The 12,746-nt window shown below is 41.2% G+C and overlaps 1 protein-coding gene across 1 annotated transcript in view; it reads left to right on the forward strand.

Annotated features, from left to right (window-relative positions):
* The window catches only part of akap12b (A kinase (PRKA) anchor protein 12b), a 44,384-nt gene that overhangs the window by 18,056 nt on the left and 13,582 nt on the right, over positions 1-12,746 (forward strand). The window contains exon 2 of the mRNA XM_071479349.1: positions 2,744-2,819. Coding sequence (XP_071335450.1) covers positions 2,744-2,819 — 76 coding nt within the window. The remainder of the gene's footprint in view (positions 1-2,743; positions 2,820-12,746) is intronic.

Below are 12,746 nucleotides of genomic sequence, written 5' to 3' on the forward strand. Positions count from 1 at the left end.
CAAGGGAAAGATTGTGATTACTATTAATAAATAGGCATACATTCATTTGTGCTGGGACACAATACTTCCTGCATTTGCTCTCAAAGTTGGCATCGAACAATAATCCTGAGGTGGACACAGTTGTTGGGGATACTGGGCTGAGTTTCACTGGCCCAGCAACTTCACTTATCCCATTCCCAGGCGCTCCCTGTCAGTCCAAATTCTCCTGCCACAGCTTACACTTGCTGCAGTTGGAATATAGCAGCAACATTTTTGACACCCATAAGAAGGAGTGGCATTTTGATGGGGGTCAGAGGAGGCTTATGAATTCACTTAGGGGCAGAGGTGGCTGAAGGGTGAACAATTTTTGGGGAGGTGGGCTGAAAAAAGAGGGCAGAGTCAGGTGTTGGGGGATCACTGGAATTCTGGGGAAGAGAGGGCAAGGAATGCTGGGAATGCCAGTCATGAGGTAGACGGGGGGGAGGGGAAGGGGGGGTTGCTGCAGGTCTGGAGGTCAGCTGTGGGCTCACACACCAAATCTGATCAGATGACCTGATTGCTTTAAAGGGACAAGTGACAGGCACGTCCTCCTCTGTTTGAAAGCATTTGAACCAATGAGATTTTTATGTGAGTGTGAACTAAGAATCTCACTCCAAATAAGACTCAAGATGCCTATTTAACAAAAGCAACTTGTCAGTTTTTTTCTTTTTTTAGGTATGAGCTACACAAACTGTGCACTGATTTGCATTTGCATGTTTTCACCCAACCATTGTGTTCCTGGGTGGATCGAGCCTTGTAGACAGAAGGGCACCGCGAGCACTTAAGGAACCATAGTGCACATGACCTCACTGCGAGGTTCTCCGTGTCTCTATGAGGTTAGCAGGGCGGGAGCACTTGGCTCGCCGTGAACAAGAATAAAAGGCATGGCTGTATTGTGTTTTTGCTGTAAATGTGTTCTGAGATGTCTGATTACATCTACAACCAATCACACTCTCTCGTGGTAGAAGCCGCCTCACCACTGAAGGAGTTTGGCAGAAAAGAGGCCAATACAATCAAAAGCTGATATTTTGTGCAGCCAACAAATGACTCAAGTTCGTTGTCCTGGAATGCAGCTGCCTAATTAATGAACTAGGCGAGGCCAGGGTGACTGAAGTATTGACAGAGAGCAGGAATGTATTTTAGATTCGTGTGTGTGTGTGTGTGTGTGTGTATGTGGACAGAAATGTACTGGGACAGAATCACACTGAAGTTTGACCGAAATGTTTCCATATGTTTTGCTTCCTAAAACCTGTTGACTGACAGAAAAATATTGGACTCTATTTACAAATTGAATATCAATCAATAATAAACATTCCCTGATTCCAACTTCTCAATACTGACATGTTTTCAGGTTTTTTTTATGTTTGTAAATTAAATATCTTTGGGTTTAGGTTTAGGACAAACATTTTTTGGACAGTTTTTTGACTAGATTAAACAATTGGTGATTGATAAAGACAATAATCATCAATAGAAAGGATAATGAAAATGATCATTGGTTGCAGGCTTAAATGTTATACCTGTCTGACCTTGATTCACTGGTGGACAGGGTAGGTGTGAGAAGCGAAAACATGGTAGAGACTTTGCTAGATTGATGTCAGAGCTTCAGCTTGATCATTTCTACTTTTCGAAACATTTTAATTTCTTTTTTCTCTGTCCTTTGTTTGGATGCAATAACACACGCTCCTCTCTTCTCCGTAGAGGTCTTTGTTATATTAATCCCAGCACCACGTAGGACAGCTCTACTCCTCCTTCCCTCCACTCCTCCAACCTGGTCTCACTTTCTTTTTCTCATCTTTGAGTAAATCTCTCTCCAGCCTGTCCCCAGCAGAGTACCTTCTCTGTGGTGTCATTTTGCAGGTCTTTCCTGCAGGACTTTGGGCTGCTGGGAATGGAGCCTGACTTGTCCATTAGTTAGATTAGCAGCTCTGTGGGGAGGCTCTGGTTCCTTCTCCCCTGGCCAGGACAGACAAAAGCTCTGGCCTGCCTGCTATTGTACGGCTGTCACTCAGAGCTGTTTGCTGCCAGAAAAAATCTGTTACGACTCAGATCCACTGATAAGAAGCTGTGAGCCAGGTCGAATCTTTTTAACTTGTTAACACACTTGTAGCATCTCCACAATGAACAATGACTGTGAAACGGTACTTTTTCATCATGTGTCGTGTCACCAGTAATCCTATAATATTCTTTTTACTGTGACGTTGGTATGTTAACAGGTTAGTGTAAGATTTCTGTTGCTCTTTTTCAGACTTGATTGCTAACTTGCCAGTAACTTGAGCGGAGAACAAAATCAGCTGACTGAACAACATTATCATTTTAATGAGTTGTTGTGAATGTGGCCTGGAGAGAATCTACCCATTTTTGGTCCTTGTTTTAGTCTTTTATCAATAAACTGTTCCAACTGATAATTCAATTATTTATGGCTCTAGAAAGCAGTGGCAGTACATGCCATTTAAGGCTCTAACGTAGTCTTAGGCAGATTCACTGGTCATAAAACTTGATGAGTCGGTTGTGTTTCTTGGTTTGCATTATTTTTTGAACCATTATAGAGCGTAAGATGGTTAGTGGTAGCAAAGTGCTCCGTGAAGAGTGGCATCGATCTTAAAGAAAGTGAATCACAATATTTCCTGAAATGTTGAACTCACTCGTGTCCCTGTGCATGCTCATGCATTCAGATTTAAAAAATAAACCTGCTGACTCAGAGTCTCTTCTTTCTGTCTCTTTTCAGTCTTTGCAGAAAAATGGCCAGATCTCCAGCATGACCAGCCTGAATGGACACTCAGAGGACAACACCCTAGCAGAAGGTTTGTATGTGTGTGTGTGTGTCTATATATATATGTGTGAGTCTGTTCTGTCAAGCCTGTTGTGTATTTACACAATGTGACTTTGGGTGCCGTTCCTGTGGTCTGTGTGGTAAGTGGTGGCAATGTTTGTGTGTGTTTGTGTCTGGGATTTTGTACTGTTTCTTCAGCGGTGGCAGGAGGTAAGCTTGTTTGTGTGGGGTCAGTTTTCAGTATGTGTGAGTGTGTGTGTGTGTGTGTGTGTGTGTGTGTGTGTGTGTGTGTCAGTGTGTGCAAATTCTTGTCTGCAGATGTCTTTATGGCTCTGCAAGATCTACTTGATCCTAAACTAATCCCTTTGTCAACACACAGGGGACACCTACATGGGCTTTTCACATAGGTGCCACACACACACACACACACACACACACACACACACACACACACACACACACCCAACATATTTTCTCTGTTTCCCTCATCATTCTTTAACCTGCACCGGTTTTATAAATTTGTATTTTTTTTGTGACGCTATGCTGCAAGACAAATGCAAGAAGACTTTCAGCCAGATCACATCTTTGAGGTATCACTTAGAATCTGTCAGAAAATTAAACATTTACCTTTATTCTCCCTGAGCCTCCCAATGCCAAATAGTGTTTTGTAGCAGAAGCTAATGAACACAGAGATAGGGCTCATTTGCCTCATTGTATAATGGACAATTAAAAATATTGCTCCTATAAAGTGGAAATATTTAAAGAGGACAGTGGTCTTGTGGAAGATACTTGAGGGACTTTTTTTATACCAAAAATCTTAGATAATTATTTCCCAGTGATAAACTGGATAAAATGTATGTGCACTGCCCTTCTCTGTTCAGTTCCTATCTCCAAAGCTGCGTTTGTTTATTTTCTTTGTCATTTCTATCGTGTCTCCCTCAGTCTGGGGCCCTCCCAGACTGAGGGAGGGAGGGCAGAGGCGTGTACACCCTCCCCAAATATTTAGCAGGCCGTGACCCAGGCCCTGCACAAAGCAACCTACGCACATCATAATATGTTATAGCCCAGGGGAAGGAGTAACCCTATACTACTTAAAACACTGAAATATGTCACATAGCACTCTGTCAAATAACCTATTTAATAAGATATTTAATGAAGCGATTCTGTCCGTTTACAGAGAAACCCAATACCCTCCTCAGAGTATATAAGTTGATGTGGCGTGTAGACTAGTAGAGAGTAATTTGGTCATTGAAGTAGTTGCATCTGTGGACATGTACTGTAAGTTAATTAGTAACGTGGAAAGAACAGAACTAAGGGAACCACATATTTACATTGTCGGGATGCTTAGATCTTGTTCACTTATGCATACACCAACAGAAGCTGCAGCACACAAAACCAAGTCTTATTTTATTCTCTAACAGACATGGACTGTGTGAATGTTTTCAGGCAGAGATAACATGCGGTATTAAAAAAATATTTCATCACACTTCTCACCAAGTGATTCACCGAAAATCAGGTGAAATTAATTTGCAGCATCCCTGCCCACCTCTCGACATTTGATGTGGCTTTATCCTCTGAAGCTAAAATCCTGGCAAGCTTCTAATGGATGTTTTCCTCCTTGTACCCTGTGTGATCACAATTTTGGATGTGATCAAAAATGGTCCCATGAAAAACCTACCTGAACCCAACATTCATATATTCATCCCAAAAGAAAGAGACACGAGGATACCGTGATTACACCCATAAATATTGCCACTATCATATTTTTCCTGAACTATACAGTTCTCACTCTTCTTCTCAACTCAGAAAAGCATATTTTTCCATCAGAGAGAATAATGACGCAGCATGTGATGAGAGCCAATGACAGATCCATTGAGTGTACTCTAAAACAGACTCGGGGCAGTTACAGTGGGCCCCTATTCGACCCGTTGGTAAATAAAGTGGACCCATGACGTTTGAACTGACTGATCAATCAACCAACCAGCTGACTGACATTCGTACATCGCAGAGCCTGGCAGTCTCACTAGCGATAAAAACAGGAGGCAAACAAACTGAAGTTGTGAAAGAGCTTCAAGGCAACAGATTGAAGGAGTGCAGGGGAGTAAAAGGAAGGGAGATATACAATAGAAAAAGAGAGAGGGAGGGAGAGAGAAGATAGAGGTTTCACATCCCAGAACTGCTCTACCTCTTGTGCAACCTGATAAAAACAGCCGAGCATTGTGGGAGACAGGAAGAGAAGCGGAGTCTCTCAGATAACAACATGAAACAACAAAAGACAAGCTGCAGGTCAAAAGAGTGACACATGAGCAAACACACACACATGTGCAAGCTCACAATCATAATCTCTCCCTATCAGGCATGCCAAAGTGTTATGAGTTAAAGGACCAGCCCTCTGTGTGGGCCTTTTAGTGTGAACATCAGTTCGACTAAGTCTGGTTTGACTGTGTGAATATATGATAAGCCTGAATAGGAATATATACGTTGCAGTAAAAATATTTTACTCTATCATCTGTCATGGAAAGTTTCATTAAATTACTGAAAGTATTTGTTTAAAATGGTATAAAAGTATGAGGAAAGTGTGAGTCCATCACTAGTCGACCCCTTTGTGAACGCAAACACTGAATCTGCTGGTTCACACAGGGTGACTGTGCCCTGCAAAGGGGATGTGGACACAATGTTTTGGTTATTGTGAAATTCTGAAAATGCAGCAGAGTAAGAGAAGAAGGATTGCACGAATAACTAAATGCCCAGTTTACAGTGGGTTATTTGACAGAGAGGAGCTGGATGAATATTACATAGAAACAGAGTTTTGAGGGGACCACTCAGAAATGTTTCCTTGCTAAAGAGAAGAAAGAGAAAAGGAAAGAGCCAGAGCCTGAAGGAGTAAAAATAGAGAAGGGTGAAGAGAGAGAAAGACATTAACACACAGTCAGCTGTGAATGATGCAGCCACCTATTTTTTTAAAGTGCATCAGTAAAATTTGAGCCAAATGAGACATATTATCGCCTTAGTCTTTGTCATAATAAACCCAGTCTCTCTACCTGGATTTCTCTTTGTGTACAGCAGTGAATAATGTGTTAACGCGGTAATCTCATATTAACGGTAATATTTGTTGCGTGCTTTGTCTTCCATGTAGATGTGTGTACAAGCCTGCATGTGTGTTTGGGTTGCTAGTTTAAAGGGTGTGGGCGTATGGGATGCAGTGGCAGCCCAAAGAATGACATCATAGCTGATGTAATCCATTGGCCGGAGAGTCGCCGCTCCCTCCCAAATGGCTCGCAGGCTGCAAAGGAGGACAGATGAAGTTCTCTGGAAGGCTTGAGAGGAAGATAATGCTGACTGTGTCAGTGTGTTTCTGTGCTCGTTGCAGTTTGCGTTCATTTGTAGGAACGCTGGATGTCATAGGTGAAATACTGCACATCTGTTTGTTTCATCCTACTCATGGGAGCGTACGGGTGTGGTTCACCACATTAAATCAATTCATTTAGTTCATTCATTAATGTTTGTGTACAAACCAGTGTCAGATCCTATAAGTGGCCAGTCCAAGAGAAGAAGAGTGTTGAATTTCACTGTATTGTTCTAGTGCTGAAATCCTCCAGTGTGAGCATGGGAAAGTGTTGCCAGGCAAAATCTGCATTTAGAAAATGGTGCTGAGGGCTGTCACTACTTTCACTGGATAATGGAAAACAAAAACTTAATCAATACTGAAAGCAAGTTGTAGTTTATACCTTCAGTTTTGTACAATATGACACTTTGTACACAAATGTAGCTGTTCAAGTCGGTCAGAAGTATGACAGATTTTACACATGCTGTTGGTCCCGGGTGTGTCATGAATTGTCAGAAATTATTACCCAGAGTCTCTTTGTGCTACATTTTAATTTCTTCTTTTGGTTGCATGTGTTAACTTTTAGTGGGTGGATATATTGCACTCTGTGTGTACTGTAAGTGTGTGTGTGCGTGTGTGTTTATGTGTGTGGCCATGATTTCACTCCAGGATGGACTCACTCAGGCTCGGCTCCAGGGACGTACATGGTCGTGTTGCCAAAATGTTCATCATGCCTGTGGAAGGGACCTCTCCCTTCACTTAAGCTCTGTCTGATTTCCACCAATATGGATTCAGGCTGAACAGTCATCATAACACAATCCAGCTGCCAGATCGCTCCTTCTGGACTTTTGCCCATTTTCCTTTTACATTCCAGCTGACAATACTCATTAAGGTTGACGATTCCTATTGAGTTCTAGTGCAACTTTGTCTACTTTACTTAAACTATAGGAATTCTATGTCTTTGGTTTGTATTGTAGGTGTGTGTAGACACTGATCCATCAACCAGACATCATAATGATTTCTCTCCCCTCAGAGAAAGGAAGAGATCCCAGAGGAAAGCGTTAGAGAGGCAGAGCTTTAGTTTGGAGTGCTTGAAAGCCCTTCAGTCCCTCAAGATCCATCAATGTCTAGACATTTGTTCAATTATGTTTTATTCAGTCATTTGTTATGTATCGGGTGCTTTAAGGATACACTTCAGGGCAAGAGAGAATAAAAGAACTGTATTAGAAACCTGTCATTTGTCAACAGTTGTCCCAGCCTCTAAACTGATCAGACAGGAGACTGTTTTCTCCTCCTGCGTAAATACACTGTGTAGCTCTCAGAAGCAAAATGCAAGCACAATCTCAACAATGTTAAGATATTGAAATTAAGCTTAAGTGAGTTCTGACAGTCTACATAATCAGCAATAGCCTGAAGAGCTGATGGCAAGCTGATCAAAAATCAGATCCATTAGCTGGCTGCGCCTGCCAAAACAAAGAGCCAGTCGCCATCAGATGGTCTATTGAAACACTCCACTGAGACATCATACTGTAATGCTCCCTTTGCCTCGATGCGTAGAGAACGTCACACCCTCTAGCGCACTTGAAATAATAAAAAGGGGGAATTTAGTTAAATAAAAAAAAACAAACTGCTAAATAAGGATTTTTTGTTTTTTTCATCCACTTGTCAAAACCTACAAGACATCCAGCAGACGGTGAGCGAAGGTAGCATTCATTTGGAGTTGTGTTTCTGGCAGCCTGATAAACTTTAAGTCAAGTATTCCTTCTCCACCAAATCCCGAGGAAAATAGCTGGCTCTTTAGCAGCTAAATGTTCAGCTTTGTTCTCCAGCCAGTCGCTAACTTTGTTGGCTGTTGTTGCTGAGCAGGCAGTGCACAAAGGGCTTTTAGAGCTTTTTCTCTAAAAACAGGGGAAATGCAGTGTTGGCTGCTAATTCTCGGTGGTTTCAATACTTCAAGCAACTCATTCAACATTATGTATGTTTTTAAAATCTACTGTTTATGTAAAAAAAAAAAAAAAAGAAAAAAGAACAGATCAGAGGGCTTTTCGTAAGTTCTCTCGGCCGCCAAATGTGGTTTCGGACATTGTTGTGTTTACAGGACAAGAGGTTATAATATACCCTCTCAGCAGCGCAGATTGGAGGCTACAGTGAGTTGCTATCAGAAAGTGACAAGATGGGCTGGGGCTAGCCTGTTAACATGCTAACTTCAGTAGAAGAAATAACATTGGCATTGCTTTCCTGGAGACAGCTCTTAATGCTAACGCTGGCTATTTAGCAATTGCAAAAATTAAACTAACCAGCTCAGCAGTATTGAAACAGCAGTCCGACTGGGCTGAAAATCACAGTAATAAGGTCACACTCATGGCTTCCACCAGGGCTCTCAGACCCCGAGGACCCACTCGTCTCCGAAGGTGCCCCTCTCACATCTTTCCCGGCATCAGGGAACCTAATCTCCCTCCTCAACCCCTAACCTCCCCCAGGCACATGGAGGATCGAGAGAATGGACCATGCAGGAATGTGACAGACCCCCTCCTTCTCCTCCTTCTTTAATAGCGTTATGGCCCTTTTTGCAAGCAAGTATCCATATACTATAATAAGTCGTTTTTATCCTGCAATTAATGATGACATCCTCTTTAAATACGTGCCAAGAATGTGTCCGTGAAGTGAGGTTTTTCACTTGCGTCCGATGCAAGAATTAAATGTGATCTTCTTGGTGCTGGATACTTGATACTCCAGCGATCTGCCTTACTCCACCTTGACTTAAGTTACCCACATTTGTTTCAAGAAAAGTCCTAAAACAATTGAAATTGTTGTGGAAACAACTGGAATTATCTCACTCTGCTGGACCTTTCAGGAAAAATTACATTTAAACACCCAGTTGTGATTAAATGACTTGTTGAGATGAACAGTTTTTGTGTGTAGATTTCAGCCAGATTGTAATGTTAAACAGAGTGGTGCATGACACTGAAGCAAGGGAGATGGATAAGCAGCCAGGACATTGTTGGTTAAGTTCTCATGAAATACAGCTGGGTAAGGAGTGGGAACCCTCTTTTTTGCCACTCAGGAAGGGATGATGAGCCACTTTTTGGGGTTGAGCAAGATTTGAGGGCTGTATTTTTATCAGCCACATATTTGGTTTTTAAAAGTATCTCCACTATTTGCAACAAAGCTTATGTATAGGCTGAGCCTGAATACACACATCAAAGGTTATATCCTTGTCAAACCAGCTTGATTATTTGATAGTTGACAAGCAGATCAGTCATTTTCTCTTAGATCTGTGCTTTCCCACTTTTAAAATCCAGTCTTTGCTGAAGACAAAATGATGCATAACAACAACTGGAATGCCAAATTGCCAGTACAAATATTTCAGGAACGCAGAGAAAAGTGAAGACAAGTATAACAGATGGCAAAGGCTGGCTAAACATACTCCTCTGGAATCTAGTGTTGCTGCTCTTCACCCCAATTTAAAAAGACCCTGCTTGTTGTAAGTCATTACACTTTAAATGGACAAATTGGAAGACCATCAGTAATAGAAGCTCACATATTTGTTGTTGCTACTTGCGTGCAAGATAATTGGTTTAGTGGACCTCCTCTCTCAATGCTGAAAGCTGTAAACATGAGGCTCCATTGTTTTAGAGCAAAAATAAACAAAAAAAACTCGGATGTGAGACCTCACAACTACAGTGTTCATTTCGTCATGCTGCATCACGTAATGTACGGACATAATCTGAATGAGAAAAGACGGAAAGGTGTCTGTGCAGAGTACAGAATGAAGTGTACCTCGAGGAAACGTGCAAAAGGAAGAGGAAACAGTGATGTCAAGAAATGACTCTTTCCTGTCCGACATTCTTATCCATCCCTCCGGCCCACACACAAACTGGAGGAGTGGTGGGATGGTGGGGTGGGGGCTCGTGAGGATGGAAGACTCAAAGGGGAAAGTGGTGGTGAGGGAGAAGGATTAAAGAGGACTGGAGGGTGGATTTGGGACAAAAAAAAAAACAGGACAGTGTGAAAAGAGGAGAAAAGAATTAGAAAATGGAGAAGAAAGGAGAAGTACTGAATGAAAAATAATCTCTGATCGTTCACACACTCACATCCCTCGTTTCCCTTTCCTCCAATTATTTCAACATCATCATATCCAGTTCTTGGAAGAGTAGGAGGCGTTTTCTTCTGTGCTGTCCGATGATGTCATGCACTTCTTTACAGGCTACAAAAAGCCCCTCTTCCCACGCAGGAGCCCAACCCCCCACTCGCCCGACCATTCAAGACCCCTCCTCAAACATTCCTGAACTCAGGCACGTTTTCTGATCTGTTGAGATATGTGGGGCGTCACCCCCTCAGACTTGGCTCTGTGTTTTGTAGACCAGCTTAAATATGCACCCCACTTTATTTACTGTTGTGATAGGAATTTAGTCACATTACTGTTTAACCAATATAAGAAAAATGATCATATTGCATTCTGTCGGACAGTTTCACATTTCTCCATCAGCTGGTTTCAGCTGTGCGATGTTTACAGTGAGTCAAATATTCATTTTCATATGACAGCACCAGGTAACTTGTGCATCAGTTTATAGGCATCAAGTCAAAGTTCAACCAGACATATCTGGGGTCTTTGAGATCTCCCCTCACATCTCCACTCAGACTTTGAGTCAATGCAATAAGTCAATTAACTGATCAACTGATTGACAGAAAACGAATCAACAACTACTTTGTTAATTGATTAATTGTTTTAGTAATTTTTAAAGGAGCTATTTTTTAAGTTTTGCGATTGCTACTTAGTCAGCGTCAGCATTAACAGCTGTTTACTTAACAGTATCAAACTTCATTCCTCTACGCGCCAGGAGTTGCCCCCAGTAGTGGAAAGTAACACCAATGTTAACGCCTTTTCTTCTACTGAAGGTAGCTAGCTAACTAGCTAGCTTGGCCTGTTTCATCACTGTCTAATTTTGACCCGCTGTAGCCTCCAATCTGCCCTGAAGACGTAGTGCTGCTCAGAGGGAGAAACCATGTTTGTCACCTATGATCATAGACTGAATATCTTTGGGTTTTGAATGAATAGCTTAGATTTTGGACTGTGAGTAAGGCAATACAAGACATTGTAAAAAAAAAATGTCACAATGGTCTCAGGGAACTTGTGTTTTTCACTTTTTGCTGACATTCTACTGATTTAACTGTAAATCAAAAAAATATCAATTATTAAAACAATCATTAGTTGCAGCTCTACTCGAGTCAAAAATAATCTTCTGTGGCTTTGAACAAAGTTTGGCTGCAGTCCATTAGTTTGCAGGTTTGTGGGATTCAAGAGGTTAGTCGAATTAGCACTTAGACCAAGAGAGAAGAAAAACTTTTTTGTGAATTTAGAAAATGATACTACTGATTTTATTAGGTCTTCTTGCCTTCATTACTTCATTGTAATGAAGGAATATATCATTCACTTCAAGGATGTGAATATTTAACATGTTTTTAATCATTTTGGGACGACAATGAAGGACTAAGGCACACAGTGACAGTGATATCAGGCCAAGGTAATACACACTTGTAAATTCAGAGCTAGTTATTGTCCTCTCATAGGATTTGTTGATTATGAGAAAAAAATTAAGATTCACTTTTTTTCTTTTTTTTTTTTGAAAATGCCTGCCTTGTCCTGTAACTGCAAGATGAACCATGAGGATCTTTCCCAGAAGTATTTCCCATACAGCTCAGTGCAGCCTGAAGCTATGTGTGTGCCTGAATTAAAATCTCTCCCTCTGTATGTATGGAAGTCCAGGAATGTGACTGATGTATATGAGTCATATGAAGGAAGTTGGGAGGGAAAAGGAAGCTGCCAACTCTTAAATTCCCTTCAGTCTGACTCACTGTCCACTCAGCTCAATGTACAGTCATATAGTCATAGCAGTCATTATGTAGCGTAGTAAAAAGATTGTCATTAGTGAAAAACCTACCAGATGAGTCACTGCAGCAACAGAAAGCTGGCACGTCAGAATGAAATTCTTTGTGAATGACTGTACGACTCTTTTGTAATATAGCCATAGGATTTAACTTTTAGCTTGCTGATACTTAATGATGCAAAGGTGGGATGCGATTATATACTTAGATTTGGTTACTAAGACCAATGAATAGACTAGAAATGTCAGCCAGGCACAGCCTAATTTGCTCCTTGCAAAAAAGCAAGCATTTATCGATAATGCTATAAAGAGTTATTTCATTACCCACTGAAACCTTTTTCCTGAATAAATTGTATATCATTAGATTTGTTAATATCGCCTGTCCTTCCTCTCCTCCTCTCCTAACTCGTCTCAGTCTTGCCAGTTCTGATTTTAAAAAAAACAAGCCATGAAGCTTTCTATCTCCATTCAGTGAATCTAAAGAAACTCACAGGAAGTGGGGTCAGAGAAAGAGAAAATAAGATGATTTGTTTCACCCATGTTTTGTCTGATCCTGGTTTGTTCTTGTTTTGACATTTGATTTTAAATGATGTTGTTTGGTTGTGTATTGGAAATTTGGGAGGTTTAAAAGCAACCGGTAAAGACTGAAAAGGACATGTTGGTTGATTTTTGAAACTAGATATGTTGAATACATTTTAAAGCAAACACATACACACTTTTGGGTTAGGGGGCTGCTTCCAGACGGTAC

The sequence above is a fragment of the Trachinotus anak genome, unplaced genomic scaffold, assembly GCF_046630095.1.
Source record: "Trachinotus anak isolate AG129_WGS33_773 ecotype Australia unplaced genomic scaffold, CSIRO_AGI_Tana_v1 ptg000005l, whole genome shotgun sequence".
NCBI classification, from domain to species: Eukaryota; Metazoa; Chordata; class Actinopteri; order Carangiformes; family Carangidae; genus Trachinotus; species Trachinotus anak.